General features: G+C 40.6%; 1 protein-coding gene across 1 annotated transcript; it reads left to right on the plus strand.

Moving 5' to 3' along the window:
* Positions 1–3,878: 3,878 nt before the first annotated feature.
* smg5 (SMG5 nonsense mediated mRNA decay factor) lies at positions 3,879–25,405 on the plus strand. The gene is made up of 22 exons (XM_031279467.2): positions 3,879–4,334; positions 4,731–4,829; positions 6,321–6,444; positions 7,717–7,873; positions 8,854–8,943; positions 9,288–9,377; positions 11,154–11,232; positions 11,327–11,452; positions 12,680–12,748; positions 14,244–14,470; positions 15,057–15,194; positions 16,107–17,024; positions 17,136–17,305; positions 17,388–17,463; positions 18,781–18,956; positions 19,949–20,107; positions 20,353–20,412; positions 21,060–21,219; positions 22,721–22,811; positions 22,985–23,059; positions 23,195–23,333; positions 23,993–25,405. The coding sequence occupies exons 1-22, from the start codon at positions 4,270–4,272 to the stop codon at positions 24,074–24,076; spliced, it is 3,372 nt and encodes a 1,123-aa protein (XP_031135327.1). The 5' UTR covers positions 3,879–4,269; the 3' UTR covers positions 24,077–25,405.
* The last annotated feature ends 525 nt before the right edge of the window (positions 25,406–25,930 follow it).

The raw sequence follows: 25,930 nt of genomic DNA on the forward strand, positions 1-25,930 counted from the left end.
ACCTGCTAAAAGCTACAGTGCCCAGCTTGCTTTAGGAAATCACTGAGCCTTTAAAAAAATTAACCTATACATTTGTGACAGTTTATAAGGATTTATATCCTCAGTAGAAATCAAAACAGTTTTGAAGCCTCGAGTTTGGCATTTGGCTATTTGCAGCCAAAAGCAACTGGAAGTGACCACATTTTGACCAGAGGGTGGAGCTGGGGAGAAGCGCTAAACCAGTGTTGTTTCAATGGCGCTGCGCTGCGCTAAAGCTAAAGAGGGAAGCTTTGCTGATTTCAACGGGCTGTGGACTTTTGCTGGCAGGTGAGCGGGACGCTGGAGGCGTGCATGACACAGAGCCGGTTAAAGATGCTCTAAGCGATGTCACGTGTTTTTTAGGCTACAACATTTTTTGTCACATACAGCAAACATCTCCTCACTATCCGCTAGCTGCCTGTCCCCTGAATACACTGTGTAAAAAAAAAGGTCTCTGTAGACAGCCCAGGCTCCACAAACGGCAACAAAAACAAACTGTGCCAACCTGCACCACGAAACATAACAAACAGTGTTCCAGCCAATAACCGACAAGAAGGATTTGGGGGTGGGGGTTGGGGGGTTAGTGCGCAGAAGGGAGGGGGAGGGGACGGGATGAGGAGGAGGGAGGGGCGAGCTAGCCTCCGTTTTGTTTGACAATACTTCGAACGTCAACAAGAAGTGACATCACCCAACAACCTTTAAAAGTCGTCAATGTTTCCTTTTACTTACCAGCTAACACTAGCGCTACCTAGCTAGCTTGGTTAGCAAGGTGTAACCAAATGCTGAACAAGACAATTTTAGGCGACCAAAATGTTACAGTTTTTACACTGTAAAAGGGTCAAAGTACTAGGACAAAAATCCCGACAACACTCAAAACAAGTTCCCGTCTATCTAAATGTACATATAGGGCCATGGCGACCTGTCAATCTCAAATAGCAAACGCCCTAAAAAATCCAGTTTTATCATCTATATTTCAATCTAAATAGGACCATAATTTACAAAATGAACATCAGGCCAATCAGACTTCTTTTTGCAACCAGTGGAGTCGCCCCCTGCTGGCCATTAAAAAGAATGCAGGATTAAGGCACTTCTGCATTGGCTTCAATTTTCAGACCGGGAAGCTATGTCCATAGCTTTTATACTAAGATGCTATACATTTCTATTTTATATTGCAGGAATAGACAAAGGATGACGAATGAAGGAATGGACAAAAATATAGAATATCGCAAGCCTTATCCTTTACATGGTAGGAAACATCTTGTCTGGAAGTAATATTTGGTCACTTCATTGTAGACTAGGGCCACAATATTTTACACAAGTTATTTTCCAGATTAGTTGATAAATTGTTTAATCTATATAATGTCAGAAAATTGGTTTTACCATAGATTTCCCAGAACAGAAACTGTCCAAACTCCCAAAATATTTAATTTACAATCATATAAAACAGAGAGCCGAAAATGCTCACATTTGAAAGGGTTGGTACCAGCAAAGGTTTGGTATTTTGCTTGATAAATGACTGAAAGATTGTTGTCATTTAACCTTCAGACGATCAACTAATTGATTAATTGACTAATTGTTTCAGCACTACTGTATGGATATACTCACGGCATGCAAGGTTTGTAAAGAAACAAAATCTTCAATCAAGTAAAAAATTCTACACTTTATATCTGAAAACTAAATTCAAGTTATTGATCTGCTCTTCCAATGTTTGCAATAGAAAGATTCATTTTCTGGACTTACAAGCTTGTGGTGAGCAGAGCAGATTTTTTCCTCACACTCTCTCCAGCTAAGGTGCTGAGAATGAGGATGGCAGGCAGGATCTGGGAACTGGACTGATTATAGCAAGCTTGTAATTATCCTCATCCTCCTACACTTAATCGCCTGCAGTTCCTTAGTGGGTTGGCAACTTCTGAGTTTGGACAGAGCACACAAATTGCACATTGGAGGAGCAATAGACAGTTCATGCTGTGTAAAAACAACAAACAGAGCTGCGAGTTCCACCTTAACCTGCTCCAGACCCGAGCATCAAATACATTCATGTAATTATTCTGCCAGGTTAAACTCTGGAGAATATTATTGTCACAATGAAATGACCAATAAGGTTTTCATTTTGTATGCATTTATATCAGAATTACATCACTTTTACCTCCTGGAAAACAGCATTACATTACATAATTCCAACAAAACCATTACACTGTGAATAAGCATATTTATAGAACTATATTTTTCTCCCTAACTCTACCCATTGACTTACATATTTCAGTGATCCCCTCCATCATCATCTGCCATACCAGTACCCTGTTTCCACAGTCAGGAAATACATGGAAATGTGTTAAATTTAGGAAGCAAGTGTCTCTCAAAATGCCATTTCTCTGTCACCTTAATATTGCATTTATGGGGATGTAAAATGATGTGTGATCTTTATAGACCTCTATTGGTAGCAGGAGGAATTACAACAACAGAGTTTATAGTGGCTATGGTCACTATGCCATCCTGCAATAGAGTAAGCTGCAGTTTGAAGACGCAGTCCTAGGACTGCATTTCTATTAACCTAGTTACCGAGTGGCTGGGTTGGCTCAGTGGGTAGAGCAGGCGCACATATACTGAGAGGAGAGGTTTATGCCTTGACGCAGAGATCCAGGGTTCGAATCTGACCTGTGACAATTTCCTGCATGTCTTCTCCCATTTCTCACCTAGCTGTCCTGTCAAAATAAAGGCAGAAAAAGCCCAAAAATAATCTTTAAAAAAAAATGTAGTTACTGAACAAAACTGACATATTGCGCAAGCGCCATCATTTAAGTTAGCAGCTAGCTAGCTATGAAAGGTTAAGGTTAGGGTTAGGTTAAAAGAAGTGTTTGGGTTAGGGTTATTGTAACTACATAATTCTGTCTTCAGTAGCAACAGTTTTTTTCATCAACTTCCTTTGTAAGGAAAAAAGACAAGGAATGATGCAAATGATGGACGTATGGATGAAAATTGGGAACTGAAGAGAACTGATGTTGTTTGTGACACAACTGTAATGTAATTTGCATATACATATATAAAAATATAAAAGTATTCAGGCAAAATGTAAGCATACTGAAAGTATTATAGTAAAAGTGCTTGTTGGGCAAAATGGTCCCTTTAAGAGGTATCAAATTATTAAGTATTTTATATACTTTTGGATCTTTTAATCTTAAGCACACTCATATTTTATAAATTAATCATATGTTTGTAAAATCTCAATCTGTTAAGTAACAACTTCAGCTATCAGAGAAATGTAGTGGAGTATATGAAATACTGGAGTAGAGTGTATAAAGTAGCATACAATCAAAATACTCAAGTAAAGTAAAAGTACCTTAAAATTGTACCTAACTACAGTGCTTGAGTAAATGTACTTATTACATTCCACCACTGGATTTCAGACAAACATGCAGTGGTGAAGTAACTGTTACTTTATAGTCTACTTGTATTCCACTAAATGGTAGATTTGGAGGCAAATATTATACATTTTACTGCACTACATTTATTTGACAGATGTAGTTACTTTGTAGATTTGGATTATTAATACAAATACAAACCATCTAATAAATTATGATATATTATTATAGGCGAGGCTACCCAGCAATATCAAGAAATTATAATTAGTCCCATCTTTCACAGCTGCAACATTAATGTTGTGTACACATTAATACATCAATAATTATAATCCAGTGATTCATAATCTGAAATTGTTCATTCTGCACAATGAGCACTTTGGTATTTTAAGTAAAACAATGCATAATTTCCACTAGCAAAGTAAATGTTTTCATCAAGATTTTCGAAAGTGAGGGATCTGTAGACAACCTGGCAACCCTTCATTTAATCTGGTGAATGTGTTCTGTACTCTCGCGGTATTCAGGCGGTCGCTGCCTGATAGAAATAATGGCCGCCTTCGTAGCAATGGCTGGAATAGGGAACAACACAAGAGGCACATCAGAGCGTTTTAGCTGACCAGGAAGAGCCTAAATTATAGGGCACCCCCTCCTACCCGGGTTTCAGAACGGATGGGTAGAGGGGGTCTTGCCAAAGGACACAAGAAACGAAAGAGACTCGGAGGGAAGGGGAGGAAAGCTAACGTTATCTTGATAGCTAGCGCTAGCTGGCTATCAACACGGTTGTCACTGCCGGGGAACAAACCCGAGTAGCCCTGACAACTGCGTGTCGGGAGGGCTGAAGGAAGCGGTGACCAAACGCTGGAGCGTGTGATCAAATAACTGATTAGGCACTAATATGAGTGGACCGGTGCAGGACAGTGAGCCAGAGGCGAAAGTCCTTCTCATCAAGCGGCTTTACAGGTAAGTTGTAAGGCCGTTTTGCGTTGCTAACCAAGGTGCTAATTGAACGTTATTGTGCTGGCTAACTTAGAGCTAGCCAATCAATGTTTGCTACCACAAGAAAGGGTACATCTTTTCCTCCATTCAGTAACCTGTCACGACAATGAGTAGCCCAACATCCCCGCATTCTCAGCCAGTGTAACGTTAACTCTATCATCAGATAAATCTGACCGGGCAGTCATCATGCTTTGTGCAGCTTTGGTAAATGATTAAGCTGCATTTCGTTACTGCGCTTATTACAAAGAAATGAAACAGGATGGTTGCTAGCATGATAGCCCGCAGTATTGTTTAGATCACAGCGTTAACCTTGTCATTATGCTAACTAACTAATGCTTTCTCTTGCCCAACGCTACCCAGGGCTGTGGTGGAATCTGTGCACAAGCTGGATGTCATCATCGCCAGCAAAGCATCCTACAGAGAGGTCTTCAAGCCGGAGAACATCAGCCTTCGCAACAAGTATGTCCAGCTGTCTCAGCAATGTTTGTGGAAGGAGGCAGGAGTGTAACTTAAACATCTGGCCAGTTGTTCTGAACATAATTATGAATGTTCCTGTTTAAACCGGTGGCTCACCTCTAGTTCATTTAGCTGACCCTAGCTAACCCTAACCCATTAGCATTAGAAACATGTCTTATGTATCAAATCTGACCACTTATGCTTCAGTATTACCATTTGATCTGTGAGAAATTGTGATCTCTGCAAGACTAAACAAAAAAGATAAACGTACTAATTTATGCTTAGTCATACAACCTGTGAACAGGATCCAAGTTGTTATTTTCATACTGGATACAATGAACCAAAACCTCAAAAAGTGGAAGTTAAAGGTAAATGTGAAAAAGAGACTACTGGACCGTGTGGCCACACAGACAGGGAGACAGAGGAGATGGTATCTTGTTTCGCCCAGTGAATGCCTTGGGAACCAACATGCACTCTAAAAAGTTGACTAGATCGGCCTTCATTGTGGTCTGTTTTTTTTAATTAAAGATGTTAAACGTTTGCTAGTTCTAGCTGCTTTTCTTTGTCATATACGATAGTATATTAAAATATCTTTGGGTTTTGCACTGTTGGTCTGACATATAAGACATTTAGAAACATCGTCTTTGGCTCTGAGAAATTATAATGGCCATTTTTCACTATTTTCTGACATCAATTAATAAAGAAAATAATTGTTAGATTAAGTATTTGTTGCATGTGCATTTACACTACAATACTAGGGCATATGCATCCTTGACACAATGGTGGCACAAGTGATCAGATTATATTGCACATATTTTGGTATCATTTTACACCTGTATTCAGAGGTACCCACAAGTGATCAGTTCCCCCAAGACATAATAGGATAAGAGCCGTAGTTATATATTGTACTTCACTTGCAAATGGGATAATTTGGCACGTTGGTGCAAGGTGAGGTTCATATTACTGTTGAGTATTATATTATCCTCTTTGGCATTGAAGAATAGAAGAACCAAGCGAGAGAGAATGATTTCTTCAAAGAGGAGATAATGAGAAACACTGCATGTACTTGACTAAGTACAGTAACATAATCTTGTCATTAACTGCACACATAAAGTGGGGACTGAGATTTCATCACAATACTCTGGTGCACAACTCTGACTTCTGAATCAGTTTACACAGACCATGTGAGTCGTAGAAGGGAGGGGCACGCTTATTAGTGATTTTTGTCCGACGCTACCAGAATCCTCCGTTGTCACTGATGTAGTGTAGTGTCTACTGTATGAAGGAGGGCTGGCTGCAAACAATGATAATTTTCTACATTGATTAAGCTGTGGGTGAATCACTCGATTAATTATGAAAAAATGCCCACTTACGTAGCCTCACCTGTTCACGTGAAACTAGGTTGACTCATTGGTCTACTTGTCAAACCGGTGACCCAGCTACCTCCTTAACTGATGCATGTGTGAGTCTGTTTTTCTGTCTGTGTGTTTTCAGGCTGAGGGAGCTTTGTGTGAAGCTAATGTTTCTTCACCCTGTTGACTACGGCCGTAAGGCAGAGGAGCTGCTCTGGAGGAAGGTTTACTATGAGGTCATCCAGGTTATCAAGACCAACAAGAAGGTAACTGGCCCTGCAGCTGTGGAAAAGATCATCTTTGCATGTGTTAGCCAACCATTTTTTTTCTGTTAGCTGGCTTAACATCCTGGCTGCCACTTGAAGATCAACTCTACTATATCTGCCATTTTGTGTTCACTGGTGTGTAACATACCTCCATAGAGTACCAAGAGTGTGTTCATGTTATGCATGGGGGGGTCCCCAATGGAAATCAAACCCCTTCACTGTTGGCACTTTGCTCTGCTATTGGACCAACATGGGAAAACCATCAAATATTATTGCCCTCATCAAATGAAGCCAGATCGTTTCTGCACTGAATTCTGTTCTAATGATGTAATAATAATAATAATAATAAGTGTGTGCCGTGATTCAGTTGCTTGTAAACTTGAATATTGAAATTTTTGAATGTCCTCTGCGGTTGAGTTTTACTCATTTGTTGCACATTTGTTTGTTTAAACGTGTGTAAGTTAAGAAGTCTCTTCCTATAGGGTAACTCCACTGATTTTATACATACAAGTCTGTTTACAGGTCTTGTAGGGCTGCTCGATTATGGGAAAAAATATAATCATGATTATTGAAACTTTATTTTTTCATTTAGTACACAAGAGAAAATAAGAGTTTACTTGCAAAACGTAGTGAGCTAAGTAATTGTTTTTCTCGATTATTCTGTTTTTGTGATCATTGGGAGCTGAAATCATAATCATGATTTAAATTTTGATTAATTGCACAGCCCTAAGGTCTTGGAGAGTACTACTGCATATGTGAAAAAGTTGCTGCTTGAAATCTGATTAATGTCTTCAAGTGATGTCACTTCAGTTAGTGTTGGAAGTTTTAAAATGAAAACAAAACATGCGGGTGTGGAGTAAGAAAGGAGTGATATTATCAGACCTCTGTAGCCCACACCTTATCTCTGTTTTAGGCTAGAGTAACCTATTTGAATCGGCAAACAAACTGTCATTATTAGAGATGAATTGTAGGTAATGTAGGCGGCTTGTTTGGACAAGAAAGAGAAATGCATGGTATAAAAAAAGACAATATATTCGGGTTTGCTGCATCAATTGATGTGGTGGAGTATTCTTATAAAGTTAATCTTCCCTCACAATATTCATTAGTTTGCCGGTTTTTATATTTTTAGTTTGCATATTTTAGTGTTCAATGCTTTTGAGCCTTTTTGATGCTCATTGTAAATTACAGTCTGTATGCAACGTAGATCCTGTTTATTATTGTGGTTTGCATTTCTAATGTATTGGCTCATCTCTCTCTTTTCCTCCACTGTAGCACATCCACAGTCGCAGCGCTCTGGAGTGTGCCTACCGTACACACCTGATTGCCGGCGTGGGTTTCTACCAGCACCTGCTGCTATACATCCAGTCACATTACCAGCTGGAGCTGCAGGACTGCATCGACTGGACCCACGTCACAGACCCACTGATAGGTAAGATACGCAAAACACAGAGACACAGATGTAGAACAATCAAACATGCAAGCAGCATCTAATCTCTTAATAAATGTTTGTCAGTGGCCAGGTTCAGGTCAGGCTCAGTTGGTAGAGCAGACGCACATATATATAGAGGTTTAGTCCTCGACGCAGCGGCTGCGGGTTCGACTCTGACCTGCGGCCCTTTGCTGCATGTCATTCCTCCTCTCTCCCCTTGTTCCCTCATGTCTTCATCTGTCCTGTGGAAATAAAGCCCTAAAAATGCCCAAAAAAATAATCTTTTGTTTGTCAGAAGGATGTGTAACATTCATACATACGTACATGCTTGTAAATATGCATGTCCATTTAAAAAAAATATCATTGAATTTAGAAATCTTGATCACTTACAGGCCTTTTTCACTGAAGAGGTTTTGGCAACTCAGATAATGAATAGTGTGATCACACCATTGCATTCAGACCGGGTGTTTGTGTCCATTGTCTGAATTCAGTCCGTATCAGATGTCAGTGTCCCCTTGCACTATGCAAAGCACACGTGCCAAGTCAGTCTATTGTCGGCGAAGACAGACAGACAGGTGCAGGGTCACCCGAGTTTGTGGTACGGTGTGGCCGGTACTCGTCCTTTGCCTCAGATGCCATCAGACAACAGGGGCTAATACCAGGTAGGGGCTGTAATCCTGTATCCCAGCATGAAGTTTATTTTATTAAGAAATGTATAAATGTTTTTGGCCACCTAAAACAAACGCACCTGTGGACATTATCACGTCATGGACGGAGAAGCTGTGTTTGAAGTAATAACTGGGTGCTCTCTCTAACATTCAGATCATTCTGCTGATTGCAAATTTGATTTGAAAATTGTTGCTTTGCTGGAATTTAAGCTTGTTTTCTTTAGTCACATAACTCCAAGTCATTTTGGGTAAGTGCATTAGCTAAATGCTTTAAATGAAGAAGAAAAAACATTGAGTAATTGTTCCCCCCAGGCCGAAAGAAACCAGTGTCAGCCACCCCCAAGGAGATGGAGTGGGCACAGATGGCCTGTCATCGCTGTCTGGTCTACCTTGGAGATCTAGGTAATAACATGATAAAAGAATATGCAATTATATCATCTCTCTACCCAGCTTGTAGAGGTGTGAGACAGCATGTGTGTGTGTCATTTAGCGTGGGAAATGTTGGCTCAGCTATAGAGTATAATTGGCAGGAGGCTGTTTGGTTGGTTTACAGAGATATCAGTATTTTTTTATTGATTTCACATTATTAAGCTGAGAATTACAGAAGCAAATGGAATTATGTCTGCGCCGTTTTCGGTTTGCCTTTGACATATAAAAGAAAATAGAAATTAGTTTTAGCCAAAGTTTATCTTGATGTTAACATTTATTATTGCTTTTTTTCTGTTATTTTAATATTTCCTCTGCAGCCCGTTATCAGAATGAACTTGCTGGTGTGGAGGCTGAGCAGCTGGCAGAAAGGTTTTACCATCAGGCGCTGTCCGTCATGCCACACATGGGTGAGTGACTGTAATGTATGATTTCTTTCAAGTTTTCAACCTGGAACCTATTTTTCTATGTTTTTGTGTCTAAGTGACTGAAGACTGACAGTGCTTACGGTGCTTCCAAAAAAATGGGCATTGTCGGTGTTTTGTCATTTCAGAATCTAAAGGTATCGCAAGTATCGGTTCTCGTGACATCCCTACTTTAGAGCTGTTTCTGGTTAAGCAGAAAGGTCTCAAAGAGGTTTTAAAGGTCTATCTCTGAAGGGATCCTTTCCATAATGTTGTCAGACACTTAGAATATTAATCTGAGCCTGTCAGTGGCAAAACGAGCACTTTTGTGAAGGTAAATACAAGCTGGACTATTACCCTATTAACTTACATTGTAGCTTGTTTCGCCGCTGCCGATTGAAGAGATCTTGCTTAATACTGGACCAATGTCAAAAATTGTTGTTCCCCATCAGTCACTTAGACACAAAAACTAGGATAGGAAAATAGGATCCAGGTTGAAAAAAAACGGTAGTTACCCTTTATCACAGCGCTTTGCTGTTGCCATGGCCAGGGAGAACCTGGTAAAGTTTGTGTTTTCTGAGCTGGGAGAGCTTTCTGTAAGCTGTGGAAATGCGTTCATCAGACGTGATTCCTTTAGTAGCCAGACGAATAACAACAATGTTAAATCCCATGGTTCTGTAAAAAAAAAAGAAAAAGCAATTGACGAAGGCCACTGAAAAATATTTTTTCTGTTTATATGTTTAGATCGCATGTACATTATGTGATCAAGAATTGCTTAAAGAATAGTTTGGCATTTGAGGAAATACCTTTATTGGCTTTCTTGCCAAGAGTTAGATCCATAATGATTTTTATATATTATAAAAAATTATGATTTTTTTATATATATAATTATATATAATTTGTGTGTGTGTGTGTGTGTGTATATATATATATATATATATATATATATATATATATATATATATATATATATATATATATATATATTTTTTCTTTTTCAAGTTTATATATATATTCAAGTTTATATAGCACATTTAAAAACAACCATAGTTGACCAAAGTACTTACCAATCTAAAAAAACAACAAAATAATCTAGGTGGAGCCAGCAACCGGTTAGTTTAGGATTAAACAAAGGAGCTATTACGTGTTAATCAGTGTGCTTTAAAGGTGCTTATAGCTGGAATTTGTACATTGTGCATTTATCAGAACTGTAGTGGGTATAGTGATTTGTGTCCTTCATTTTTATTTTATTTTTATAACTGTTTTTTATTAATTTTCATTCAAATAAAATTTTCAACAACCCCATTCCAACCCACAACAACATTTCTCTCTCAACCTCTGCTGTACTACAACAATCAAAAAACAAAAAGGAAATTATATGACAGCATCACAGTAGCAGCTCCCCTATGTCTTCTTCTTTTCCAAACCGGTCACATGGCCTCCAGATTTTCTCATACACCCCCAATTTGCCTCTCAATATATATGTGTGTCAGTCTTGTGACCTTCATTTTAACGATTTTGTTACTTCTTGCTACTATTATCCTGAAAGGACCCATAAGGTCATCAACACCAAATATCATGTCATGTTAGTTTCTTTGTTAAGTTATTAAATGTTATTTGTGGTCTCCAAATATTGGCTTATAGCACTGCAACATTTTTTTTTTAAGATTGAGCAGAACATTTAGGTAATTAGACAAAATATTAAGTAATGATTCTGTCCACATCAGGCATCTCCAAAAATGAAGGTTGCCTTATTTACCCATTTCATCCACCTGTCTATAGGAATGCCTTTTAACCAACTGGGCACACTGGCAGGAAGCAAGTTCTACAATGTTGAAGCAACCTACTACTACCTACGCTGGTGAGGAATGTTTATGTACAATTACGTGTGATGTTAACTATTGAACCACAACCCACTAAGTTAGGAGTCTTAACAGAGTTTGTATCTGTGCTAGCATCCAATCAGAGGCCCCCTTTGAGGGTGCCTATGGCAACCTGAAGCGCCTGTTTGACAAAGCTGCCAAGATGTACCACCAAGTGAAGAAGCAGGAAATGAAGAAGCTGTCTCCATCTCGACAAAGGTGAGGAGGAATCGCAGGATTCTGAAAAGGTCTGAAAAGTCCAAAGAAACATCCGCAAGTTCCTCTGAGGCTTCCTTAGACCACGAGCCCTCTCTGGACAGCAGTGGTATCACTAATGGGTTTCTCTGGCTTGCTTGGTAAAAATCAGTCTGAAATAAACAGACTAATTTGACTTCACTGTGCTGAAATCCCAGAGTAATTTTAACCTAGTCCCAATTGACATCTGGGGTTTTCACATAATTACCGACTCGCTTGCCTTTTGAATCATAAAGGCTCTCTAACCAGTGGTGGGATAAAGCAGCATCTCTCTGCAGATGGATTAGATAATTAATGATCCCTGTGGGGAAATTATGTTGTTGACACAACAAAAGTAACAGAAATAAATTATTTAGAAATAAAAGGTGAATATGCACACAAATGAAGCATGTAAAATACTTGAAGAAAAAAAACTCTGGAAAAGAGTGTAGATAGGTCATGTTGCTTGTCTATTATGGGATTATTTAGATTATTTGCATGGAGCAAATAGGATTAACACATTCTTTTGCCACCTGGACAGAAATCAATGCTGTTTTTGTTTCATTTACATGAATAACGCTTAACTCACCTATGGTGTGTGTGCAGTACATTATGTGTTCGCGCTGTGTTTCTATGTTACTATGCTTTCATTGAGTTAGATTGAGTCCATACTTTTTGTTTGTGTACCAAGTAAACAGACAAGACACAACCTTTTATACCTTTGGATAGACCCAGGCCAGTGTTTGCCCCTGCGCCCAGTCTTTATGGTAAAGGCTGCTGGCTCAAACTTAATTTTTAGTGTAAAGTCATGAGGGTTGTATTGATCTTCTCATTTAACTCTCAGCAACAACAAAAAAAGCAAATAAGCATATTTCCCAAAATGTCTAGCTATATTTTTAAACTTTCTCCTTTAAATGTTCTCGTTATTTTTTTCTATTCACTTACCCAGAGGATATAGAATGTCTTAGCAAAAGTAAAAGCAGTAATAGAGTACCAACACTTTGCAAACAATAGGACATTCAATACACCACTGTTTCCATTAAAAAAAAGTATTTGGGTTATTTTTACAACATGCACAGGTGCCTCTAAAAAAAAAAAAAAAAAAAGTTAAATGGAAAGAAAATGCTCAATTTGATTCATAGAATTTTGATACAAAATTAACATATCTGTAATCCATGATTTCCATTATATTGCTATGACTTTTTTCTGCAGATCAAAAGACATTAAGCGCCTCCTGGTGAGCTTCATGTACCTTCAGAGCCTGCTGCAGCCCAAGAACAGGTGAGTCCACTCCACTGTTTTAGAACCAGTCCACAGTGCAAATAAGCCTTAACCATTTCATTGGTATGTTAAGACTACAGACTACATACTGTTTATGTATGTAACCTCTTAAGGCAGTGACACACCCACCCCAATATCGGCCGTCGGACAGTCTGGCGAGGTCAGTGACTCGAGTCTGCTCGGTGAGTTCCGTGCCGTCATCCATCCAAGGAGCTGTCGGCCTTCATTTTGGCCGACCTGATTTGTTGCGTCGGAGGGCGGGCAGTCGGACTCCATGACCAATCTGATTGGTGGAGTGCTAACCCGGAAATGACGAGTTGGATGAGCTCTCAAAATCTGAAATGAAAAATGACAAATTCAGCAACTGCATGGCCTATTTCTCACTTAAAATGTTTTCAGAAACACGTTTCGGGGACTATCTTCGTAAAATATGAGATTGTTTTCTGAACGAGCCACCATTATGCCCCGTTGAAAAATCCGGGAGCAGCCAGATCCACGTGACACGTTCGTCCAATCAGCTGCCGGTTTTCATTTTTTGGGCGACACTACAGATTAGCGCCGCCTGCTGTTATGTTTCGGTGTGTTCTGAGGCATTTTTTGCACCTCGGGGAGCCGACTGATCAGTCCGACTGCCTTTTCTGCCAACGGTTGGCCGTCGGGTTAGTGTGTCACGGGCTTTACCTGCACCCATGATATCAAAGTCAAATATTTGCTTTTGTTAAGTGTGGACAGAGGTGTTCTAGTTCAAGTGTTTACTACCTGTAAAAATGTTCAGACTGGTTTAACAAGAAATAAACTGTACTTTATAGTTCATGAGCACCTGGTCGCCCTACTAGGTCCACTGTTATCCTTGGATTATTCATTCTTACCCGTATTTTCTACTGGGCGCGTCTGTGCTGCATTCCGGTTTTGTTCCGTCCGCCACGTGCCATACCACACCAGGAGGGTCTCAGAAGCGGAGCGTCTTGCCTGCCTGACTCTCAGATTTTATCATATCTACAAGTACTTGAAAGAACAATCACATGTTTATTAAGCTAGTATCTACTTGAAAGAACAATCACATGTTTATTAAGCTAGTATCTACCTTCCACTCCAAGCACTCCTGCAATTAAACTCCATGCCTTCTCTTTTCTGGCGTTGTCCTTATGAAAAAGATCTGTGATGTCTATTATGTTTTTCCACTTCCAAGATGAATCCCTCGTCGTCCGTGGTGTTAGAGGAGACATGTACGATGTTGGGTCCGAACGCCTCGCGTGAAAATAGACCTGGCGCGTATCTTTAGGGAGCGGAGAGCCATCTGACGCATGCTTCTGGGACGCGGCGCTGCTGGTGGAATATCAAGCATTGACTTGAATAGCCGTGATTGTTCGCGGGGGTCGCGGCGCCTCCACAACGCAGCGCAGACGCGCCCGTTGGAAAATAGGGGTAAGATTGTGACATGGTATTTTTAGTGCTTCCTTTTCATGACGTTGCTTCCCCTCCTCTCTGTATGTAGTCTAATGGAGACAGAGCTGACGTCACTCTGCCAGTCGGTGCTGGAGGACTTCAACCTGGTGTTGTTTTACCTGCCGACAGCGCCCCATGGCGGTGCTCACCACTCCCCCGGCGAGGAGGAGGAGGAGCAGCAGCACGCTGACAGCTCCTGCCCTGTGCTGCCGGACACCCTCGTCTTCAAGATGGTGGTCACTTGTCTGATGGTGGTGCACAGCCTGAAGAGGGGAGGTTAGTGCAAGTGTGATGTTAAGGCTGGTGTGTGTTTCACCATTTTTTGTCTTCCAAAATAATTTGTAATACATTTTGATAACTATATATATATAACAGAGTAGTGAACAAACGGTAAAGTTTTTCTTTTAAATGTCCTTTTTAAAGCGGTAATTCTGTTTCAGTGTCATCGTCAGTGGGCTTGTATATCTACATGAGATGATGATTGGAATAATTAGTGGCAGAGGAAGAAGTCACCATCCAGACTCAATTTTATTTCTGTGGAGTTCTTCAGTTAAAGCTTTAGTGCGTAACTTTTTGATATTATTGAACGTCCGTTACATTCAAGCCATTGCCGAATGAGTTGCTACAAAGCTAATTAAGACTATCAGCTCCACACAACTCTCTCTGTATTTCTCAGTATGGCTATGTTCAGAAGATTGTGTCGTCCGGTGACTTTCCCGCGCAGAAGCTTGAGTGAAGATAATGACCTCTTCTGAAGAGTCCATCATGTTTTTGTAATCCTCCGTGTTCTCTTTGGCTACTAGCAACTGCATAGAGGAGGGGTTGGGGTGAAGCGCAATCACGGAATGTATTGTGTCTTTAGGATCAAAGCAGTACAGTGCGTCCATAGCTTTCACTCTGGCGCTGTTCTCCCATCTGGTGAACCACGTCAACATTCGGCTGCAGGCTGAACTGGAGGAAGCGGAGAGCCAGGTGCCGCCACTTCACACTGACACCACAGGTGAGAGAGGAAATTCCTGTCTACATATATAGAGAGAGAAATGAAAACGAATGCAGCTGCAAGTAGGCCTGCACGATTCGGGGGGGAAATATGAATCACGATTTTTTAGCTTAGAATTGATATCACGATTTTCTGCCACGATTTTTTTCTCACGAAGTGTAATGTTTATTGCACACATGAACTATGACAAAACAAAACAAATTGGCAGTACCAAACATAGATTTTTTTTTGGCAGCTATAACACATTGCGCATCACCACAAGCAAGTAAACATAGAGGCTTCAATGAAGAGAAGGGAGAGCATTGCAGCGCTTGTGAGCACTTTAAAACCTTTTTTATACAGTCCATGTTTAAAACTCACAGAAGAAAGTAGCGTTTGTGATGAGAATCAAAGTCACAAAAAAAAATATATATATATATATATTTTTTTTTTTTTAAATCAAAAAAAAAAAAGATCGAAGTTATTTAAAAATTAAATCGTGAACAGGGTGAATCGAGATCGCGATTTTATAACGATTAATCGTGCAGGCCTAGCTGCAAGTTAGTTCAAGGCTAATAAGTCAGTGCAGTAAAGGAAATCTCCCGGCCAGTGTCTGCCACATTGGTAGATCAATTCGTCAATCCCAGTGTATTCTCATTAGCATCATTTAGGCTTAAAGTGCTGCTTTTTGTCGTTTTAAAATCGAATCTTTTGGAAGAACTACAGCTATATGCAAAGTTTTTACAAGTCACGAGCAATTTTAAAGTTGAAGACATTTCTTAATTCTTTTTGACATACTCTTTCAGGACTAACCCCTTGGAGACATTTTATATGTAATGAGAAATATGTACTCTAGTTAGAAGTAAGAGACATCTTTGCCAAAAAAACAGAATGAAAACCGAAAAAGTTAATTTTTTTTCCTTTTTTACCTAGATGACCTGGAGATGAGGGATTTGTCCGCTCCATTGACAGATCGCTCTGATGACAAGCCTCTGCAGAATGGCTCCCTGGAGCAACAAGATGAGGAGGAGAAGAAGGATGAAGATGGCTGTGAAAGGGATGGTGCCAAAAAGCATTGCAGTGTGGAAGAACAGCGCAAGTTGGAAGAAGAGAAACAGAGACAGAAGAAGAAGTACACCCGCCTCTCTAGACTCCGCCGACGCCGCTGTGCCCGCAAGGACACTCGAGGAGAGGATGAAAGTGACTTGAGCGAAGGCTTTGAGAGTGAAGAGGATGAAGATGACGATGACGAGAGGAGGGGTCGCGCCGACTCCACAGGTGCCACCACGACAGGAACCCCGCCCAATCCTGAATCCATCAGGAAGGAGCCTAAGAGAGTACCCCTGGGTGAGGGGGGCAGCTGGGGGAATAGCTCAGAGGAAGAGGAGGAGGAAGGAGGGACGGCGTTTGATGTAGAGACCGACTCGGACATGAACAGCCAGGAGTCTCGCTCAGATCTGGAAGACATAGAGGACACGGAAAACTCCGACAACTTGGAGGGTCAGGCGCGGGAGCACCAGGACGAAGAAGAAGATGAAGACCAACCCAAGGAAGAAGGAGGCATCCGAGACGGTGACACACCCCCGACCACCAACGGGCCTCTCATGCCCAGCGACGCCAGCATCAGCAGCAACCTCCAGGCCATGTCCTCACAACTCTTCCAGTCAAAGCGCTGCTTCCGCCTGGCGCCAACCTTCAGCAACATGTTGTTGAGGCCTCAAGGCTCATCCTCCCCTGGTATTCCCACCCCTACTGACGCCTCTGCTCCCCCCTCCCAAGAGACACCCCCTCCCTCTGGGGACTCACCCTGCGATATGAACCCTGGTACTGCCAACGGAACCAATGAAAATGGTAATGTGCTTTTTACCTCAATGTTACATATTATCTGTCCTTTTTTGTGTGCGTTTTCCCACAGTTACTCAAACTTGTCTTTTTGCTTAATTATTGTGTCCCCTCCTCTAGACTTGGACTCGGATTCGGAAGGCAGCCAACACAGTACCCCATCAGTACATAGTGAGAAAACCCTCTTAGAGAAGATGGAGATCCTGACCAATCAAGGGTTGATTCAGGTGGTGAAGGTCTTTGTTGATTGGCTAAGAACAAACACCGACATTATCCTTATGTGTGCACAGGTGAGGGGGCACAATGTCCTGCTTTTTTTCTATTAACATTGACATTTTAGAAGTGTATTTAACAAACTGGTTCTCTCTACAGAGTTCTCAAAGCCTGTGGAACCGACTGTCTGTGCTGCTCAACCTGCTACCAGATGGCAGCAAGATTCTTGAGGCTGGTGAGTAACTGAAAGACTGCAATGCAAAGACATTTATACTTCTGTATGGCGTAGTGGGCACAGGATCGCACATACGTGTCCAGGTTTTATTCCCACTGGGTCCACTAATATTAAAATGTCTGAGCCACTGGGTGAAGACATTGCCTGAACTACTATTTTAAAGGACTGTTAGATGAGAGGATTGGTACCTCTCTCATGCTAAATGTAAAGCTAGAGATAGCAGGTGATCAGCTTTGCCTAACAGTGAAACATTATCTGCAATCAACTAAAAACAATACGTAGCTACATGACAAAACATGCTGTAACTATTTCTTGACTTGGCCAGTCACTTTATGGAGTCATTTTTACATTTAGTTTTTGTGCGGATCAAACAAACTAGTTAAAAAAAAAACAACATTTTAATCTGTAAGAGGTGTTGGCAGACAGATGTTTTGTTTTTTTACCTTTTTATAAAGATAATTATATTTTTATCATTATCAATATTATTATATTATTTTTTGGTCTTATCTAATTATTGGTTTAGTCATAGGCATGGGCTGGTATACGATTCTGACGAACCTTCAGCAAAAATATCACAGTTTCACGGTATTGCAGTATTGCAATTACAACTTTAAAATTCATAATTTTTAAAAAAAATAAAAAAACAACATTGTTTCCCATTGAACACAATGTATTTTATTTTTAAACACACTGCACACTGGCAGGGAGACGGATTACTAAAGTGCAGTTTATCTCCTTGACCACTCATAAAAAAACAGCTCATACTTTAGAAACGGTATGACGGAAAATGTTAGTGGTTTTGAAACCTTGACTTTGTCAAACCGTGGTATACCTTGAAAACGGTAACCGGCCCATGCCTATTTATTCATATTATTAAATTGTAATAGATGTGTGTGTGTGTGTGTATGTATAGTTGGTGATGATAAAAGCAAGTATCAATTACATGCTTTAGCAAAATGAGATCTGAAAGGAATGCCTGATTAATGTAGTGATTATTTAACATGTGATCTTCCAAGTTGGTAAATGTTTTTTTATGTATATCTTATGATTATTGTGATATTATTTTTGTCCATAATCCTAAGATCTTATTCTATCCCTTTACTGTGAGCACTCACTTAACAAACATTGTTAATATTCAGCTCTCACAATGAATATTTGTCTTCCTGTGTGATTTTTTTTTTTTATTTTTATTTATTTTTATTATTTGTTTTACACTTAACGACTGTGCTCTGAGTCTACAGCTCTGAGTCTACAGCTCTGAGTCTACAGCTCTGAGTCTACAGCTCATTTATTTATGCATCCATGTGTGTGCTGCAGAGCTCGGCCTGAACGCAGAGGTGACAGAGCTGTTAAATGAGTGTGAGCAGCCCGGTTTGGTCCAGAGTCTGCTGCTGCCTGAGGATTTGGCTCTGCGACACCTGCCTGCTCTCAACGTAGCTCACCGCCGTCTTGATTTTACACGCCGCAACCCCTCTCTCAGCTCCCTACAGGAGGTACACACAAGCACACAGATGCACACAGGATTCAGTCTTAACAGATGTTCATTGTTGGTTGAAAACATTGGATAAATAGCAGAAGGCATCAGATCCACAATGCCAATTAGCATCTTATTATTGTAGCCAGCTGTGGTGCCTTTTGTTTTTGTTTTTTGTGAGCCAGTAAGTTGGCAAATATCAAAACAGTATTATTATCTTAGACAAAACTATTTTCAGTGTACAATATTCAAATCATGGACAATATTCAAATCATTACTGAAATTTCAGGAAAATCTATACACTGAATCCAAAACTAGTTTACTTAAAGGGGCTATACTCGAAATACTGAAGGAAAAATAAAGTGGAATTGCCTCCACACAGCTCTCACAGACCGCTCCCCAATTCGTGAAGTACCAATGGTTTTTCACGCCCACATGGCCACATGCATGCGCTGCCGGACCGGCTAGCAGAAGCTAGGATTACAACGCACACAGGGAGTGTGACTTCATTCTGTGCTCAGGACGCCATTACTCCATTATATCGTTACATGGCAAATGTTTGTATGCTGCTATATTAATGTTCTGAATGTCAAGAACGTCACTCACTGGGCAGTGCATGGTGGTGGAGGTGACAAAAACTACCACTATTTTAAAACATTTCTAAAAGATTTAATGAAATTATCTCCGATTGGTCGAAAATGGATTGGCAGCTATGATGATGGGTTGATCGTTTAAGATGCTTTCGTTTACATGGAAATATTAATTAGAGCATCTTTAAACCATTGGTATGTATATTCTGTATTTAAGACATCTAGGTTTATCTGTCATTATCCCAGCTTTCACAGGACAATGAAACATTAGAGACACACACACGAGCCCTTCATTACACACTCAAAACATGCTGTATTTGTGGTTAAAGTCCTTTTTTAAATGTCATTTATCCAAACGATATTGTATTACCAAACATAACATAGAAGCAATAAAACATTTTCTTCTTTCTCTTTCCTTCAGTGTGTAGTGCGAGTGTGTTGCATTCGCAGTTTTGGCCATTTCCTGACGAATCTCCAGGGCAACGTGCTGCACTACAACCCAGAGGCGGGCATATTCACCAGCATCAGCCAATCCGTACAGGATAATCTGGTGCAGCAGGCCAAGGCCCAGTTCCGAATGGTGGGTGACATCTGAGCAGAACAGCAAGGAAGAAGAACCACAGGGCGCTTGCATTCAGTCAAGTCTCGTTATTCTGTGTGCAGTTTAGAAAGGGAAAATTGGGTGGTTGTGTAACTGTTGAACTAAATAAATGTGAAGACTGTTTAATTTATGACCTGGAACCAACATGGGTTTTTACTTGTAAGCAAAGCAGCTGTTCCTTTTTTTTTTTGTTGACTCTCCTGTGTTTATCGTTGTTTGTCCAGGCTGAAGAGGAGGCTCGTCGAAATCGCTTAATGAGGGATATGGCCCAGCTTCGACTACAGGTTTTTAATATTATCGCTTTCCACTGACTGTTTACCCTGTCTGTGTTTTCCTTTTTAAATCTGAGCAGTCATACAACAAAGACCCAACTGTGTGCTGATAGTCATCACTGCCAAAAGAGCAGTTCCCAGTGTTTTGCTTGAGATATAGAAAATGTTGAAACATGTATTTTCTTGTGTATGGAAATTGATTAGACAATATACAGAAATAGTATACGGTTACCTTTTTTATTGAGTGTAAGAGCCACTTTGTGAAGAACAAAGCAGGCATATTGTTTGACCAGAACATGAACCAGCTGACATCAGTCTAAATCTCACTGAACACTCGCCACAATCATCTGATGCAGGTAGTGCAAACATTGTAGGAGCTCTGAGATAGTTGTATTATATTTCTGTGACCATAAAACCCATCTTACGGGCGCCTGGTTAGCTCACCTGGTAGGGCGGGCGCCCATATATAGAGGTTTACTCCTCGACGCAGCAGCCACAGGTTCGACTCCGGCTTGCGGCCCTTTGCTGCATCTCTCTCTCTCTCTCAAGCCTAAGCTGTTCTACAGAAATAAAGGCCTAAAAAATGCCCCAAAAAAAACATCTTACATTAATTGCACATCATCAGCTGTTGGATGCCTTTTTCTGTCTGATCCCTGCAGTTGGAGGTATCGCAGCTAGAGGGCAGCCTTCAGCAGCCTAAGGCCCAGTCGTCCATGTCTCCCTACCTGGTGCCTGACACAGCTGCTCTCTGCCAGCATCTGAACCTCATCCGGCAGCTGGCCAGCAGCGGCTGCTTCATCATCATCATCCCACGGACAGGTCAGTGCATTGATTGCCTCATCCTTTGTCTGTCCTGAGCAGCATGGTGCGTAGCATATTAAACAAGGTAGATTAGTGGTGATTCAATGATTTGCAGGGGTGCTTTTCATGATCTCTGACATTACTGTAGAGAGGGACAATCATGCCAAATACAATACAGACTACTCCTGTATTACATGACTAAATCTTCCATTCAGTAATCTCACATAATGTTAGTTGATATCTGGTATTAAACCTGAAAAGTCTTTAAAAACTATTGAATTCAGTTTCCTCATATACTGTAAAGGCCTTAAAAATTCTCAAATTTAACTTACAGAAGCCTGGCATAGAAAGAGATGTTAGTTAAAAAATGTGTTTGTATCCGATTGCAGGCTTTTGGGAGACGCTATACAGTACGCGTTTAAAATTTAAAGTGGGATTGTTGTGACAGCGGATTGTGATGCTGAAAGCTGTTCAATCCTTTTTTGTAGAGTTTCAGGCAGCACTGTCAGACCTGTAACAAACACTGTCACTACTGCTCGCTACAGTAGCAAGGAAACTCATCGTCTCATAAAGTGCAAGTGTCGATTTTAGCAAAAAGTTCAGTGAATTAATCATTTTCTGCCACTTATGCGGGTCCAGGTTCGTGTGCATTTTATTAATTATATCATTAGAGATTATTTTTACATACTGCAGGGAAGTACTACAAAATAATGGGATAAAATAATAAATAATTCTAGGCCATTTCATCCCTACTGGTTTTCCATTATACTTTCATATTTTGGCTGGTATAATTGTGAAATGGGTTTTAAATCATAGCATATCATGAGTATTAAAGAGGTTTTAAGGTACATTTATGTTAAGGAACCCTGCCGAAATAATGATATACACAAACACGATATACGCAACTTTATTGCAAAACAAAGTGCCGTTATTCTGGACATTTAGCCTCAGATTGTATTTTTATCAAGTGCATTTCCTTTTCAAAACCCAACATTCGGGGCGACCTCTAGCTCACCCAGTAAGAACGTGCGCCCCATGTAGACTAGAGTCCTTTGCAGCGGCCCGGGGTCGAATCCGACCTGCGGCCCTTTGCTGCGGGTCATCCCCCATCTCTCTCCCACCTTTCCTGTCTATCCACTGTCACTATCAAATAAAGGGAAAAGCCCCAAAAACCCAATGTTCAACCTAATTTTTGTGTGCCTCTCTTGCTTTTCTTATATTGTCACAGATGCTTCTTTTGTAGGTTTAGAGTATAATCTCACACTTTTCTGCACAATAGTTGTTTAAATTATTTGTCAAGCAAAATGCCAAATACTGTATTTGTTGGAAATGTGAGGATTTGTTGATTTTTGTCATTTACATGTCATTTTGGAGCACTTGGTCAGACATGACAAGCTATTTGAAGACATCACCTTGGACTCTAGTAATTCTTTGTTTTCACAAAGTCGGTTTCTGATTGAAATTTCGCTGACGTGACTGTTTGCTCGGCCACTTAATCTGGACTACTTCTGTGTTGTAGTGATTGATGGACTTGACAGGTTGAAGAAGGAAAATGCCGGTGCGAGGGATGGCATCCGCTTCCTGGAGTCTGAATTTCGCAAAGGCAACAGGTGGGTGTTTGTGTTACGTGTATGGTGACTGACGGAGCTTCTCGCTGCACTCTTTTAGGATGATTTTTTTGTTTTGTTTCCTAGTACATGAACACAAACCTCACTTTTTACTCCATAAAACTCCCCTTATTTTGGCGGATTTCTTAAACATTCTGTATCACATCCTTCTGCAGGTACATACGCTGCCAGAAGGAGTCTGGTCGCAGTTTTGAAAGAGATAAACTGAAACGTCAGGACATCGAAGCCTGGTAAACCATGCTATCCTTTCTCCAGTTACCAGCTGTGTGTATTCTAAAATACTCATTGGATGACTATGACTTCTATTTTGATTGGCCCTCTTTTTTTTTTCTTTTTTTTTTTTTTCTTTTTTTTTTTATTCCTAGGCATTTTTACAAGATGGTGGACAGCTGTCGTCAGCTAACTGTCTCCCAGAGCAACGGAGATGAAGATACAGCCGGTATGGTGACCATTCTCACTGGCCATCAAGTGGAGGAGCTTTGCACTCGGTCAGCACCAATGAAGGTCAGTCACTCACTGCATTTTGTTACGTTGCAGACTGGAACAAACACTCAGTAAATTGACATTTTCCACCATGACTAGTGTAAAAAAATTCTAAATTTGTCCTCTCCTGAATCGGAATCAGAAAAAGGTGTATTGCCTAGTAAATACTTACAAGGAATTTCCCTTGGTGGTTGGTGCATACAAAACAAACATATTGAACATTAGTATGAAATAAACAATAAATACAGAAACAAATAGCTGAGGCTGAATGGATTGAGAGCTGAATGTGGAAAAAGCTTTATGCTGTTCAGTTACTGCTCTATTTTTGCTCCAGTGCTGTCCTATCCATGTTCATACAGATCCCACAGCCACCTGGTGATGTAGGGAGTTGAAAGTTAAGATGCTGTTGGACGATGCAACAAACACTTCTGTTGAAGCACACAGATGCCCTTATGGCTTTAAGATTGTATCTATTACACGTGACAGACATTTCTTATCTTCTATTCTTTCCTTCGTTTCAATAGACTTGTGTTAGAAAAACATTTGAATTAACTGTAATGACTAAGAAATGTATGTAAAAGCAACGTGTAAAAACAGAGGATATTTTGTACATAGTAGTTTTATTTACATATTTTTGTTATGTACACATTTGCATGTCTGTTATTTTCCTCCCATGCCAGGCGGCGATCCAGGCGGCGGGATCAGCGGGCATGGAGCTGAAGAACATCGTGGCGTTCTACCGGCAGTGGAAGGAGATTGGCTGAGAGGTCAAACGGGGGCAGCTGTCGGCGCTGCAAACAGCTGATCGATCACAACACTCGCTCCCTCTCTCTCTCTCTCTCTCTCACTCTTTTGCTCTGTGTGTATCTGCATCTAGGCAAGGCAAAAATCAACTCAAAAGAAAGCTGAATCGAAGGAAAGAGTTAAAGCTTAGAGGGGTGGAAAAGTTAAAGCAGTGGAGTTTTAAAAAAAAAAAAAGAGAAATGCAGGTGAAACGGCGCTATAAGAAGAGCAGATCTCCCACCTCCCAATCCTAAACATAAAGAGTGACCCCTAGTGGTCGGGGTGCGGAAACAGTGGGGGGGAACGCTACACAACTTTTAAGTGCCCCTGGTTCACACTCTAACCAGGAATACACTGTATATGTTAGCAAATGAGTACATACATGTCGAGAGAGAAACCGCACACACACATAAACACATTCACACTCAGATGAATCCATATAGATGTTTAGAGCAGTGGTTTGGATTCTGTTCCCTACTTCCCTTTCCCTTCAGTCTGTATTGAGAAAACAGGGTAAAAAAAAATGTGCGAGTCTGGTAGGGCTGCATTTTTTTTTTGGGAATTTCGAGGGTGTATGAAGACAACTTAATGATAGAGAAAACACACTCTGTCCACCTGACACCCGAGGCTTCCAGCCCTACAAAACAAGCCAGGAGTCTTATAGCTCATATAGGCCTCAAGGAAAGGTTGAGGAAGACATATGTACACTTCTCCGGGATCGGTTTCCTTCCTACGTGGCTCTTTTTTTTTTTTTTTTTTTGGTTTTGTTTTTTCTTTATTTGCGGTGCACTTTTGTGACCAGTGACTTATGTATTGTGCTATCTCTGTATGAGAACAGAGGAAAAAAAACATGACAGGTGTTGCCCTGTTAAAAGTTTTAATTTGGATTTTATTTTTGTACCCAAATGTTGTTTATTTGCTTTTTGTAAGCTAAATCTGAATGAGATATGCAAGAATGTTTAAGGGAATGGGTTGTTGTTGTGCATTGATCCACTGAACAAATCCTTCAGTTCTTAAAATGGGGGGAAAAAAAACTTATAATCCAGAATTTATTTATCAAGGTGTCATGTTAGAGGGAGATAGAAGCTGAATAGCCTCATGTTGTAGCTAGTCATCAAAGAGGCTCAGAAGAGAGGGGCCAGCTGACTTTCCCAGAGGAATATGGGTTGTGTTTCGACCCCTGTAAACTCCTAAAATGTATCCCATCCACATCACCATTTCCATAGTGACTGTCCCATCATGCACAGTGCAAAAGAAAACCAGTATATGTGTGTGGCCATGCATTGAACAATAAAAAGAAACTCATATAAGATGATGACTTCTTGTTTCTTCTTACTATTATTCTGTGCCGGAAAATGAATTGACAACTATCCAAAGAATCACTTAAATGAGCATTCCACCAAGTGAGTTTACTCGTTGTGAACAATACTATGAAACCGTTGTATATTTTCTTCTGGGGCTCTGAAGAGTAAAACAACACGGGCCTAGGTTGGTGAGGGCCTGGTGCTTCAGATACTGGTGAGACATTAAGTAACCCATCTGTGAATTTGAAGGCTTCTAAGGTGCCAAAATGGTGCACACAGGTGTATAACGCTCAGAGACCTGAACCCTCTGAACTCCTCATGTGAAGTCTTTCTAGGCATTGCCTCTTCCTTTAAACTAGGTCTCCATGTGCCACCCCCCCCCCTCCATCTCTTGTGTTCCTCTCTGTCCCGGGCCCCATGCCCACCACTGACCGAGCACACAGAATAACCAATCCCCTGGCAGCAGGGTCAGTGCCACTCCAACAGAAGATGGCTGGCACTGGGGCTGCCCCCCCCCTGCCTTTTTTTCTC

The sequence above is a fragment of the Sander lucioperca genome, chromosome 10 (genome assembly GCF_008315115.2).
Source record: "Sander lucioperca isolate FBNREF2018 chromosome 10, SLUC_FBN_1.2, whole genome shotgun sequence".
NCBI classification, from domain to species: Eukaryota; Metazoa; Chordata; class Actinopteri; order Perciformes; family Percidae; genus Sander; species Sander lucioperca.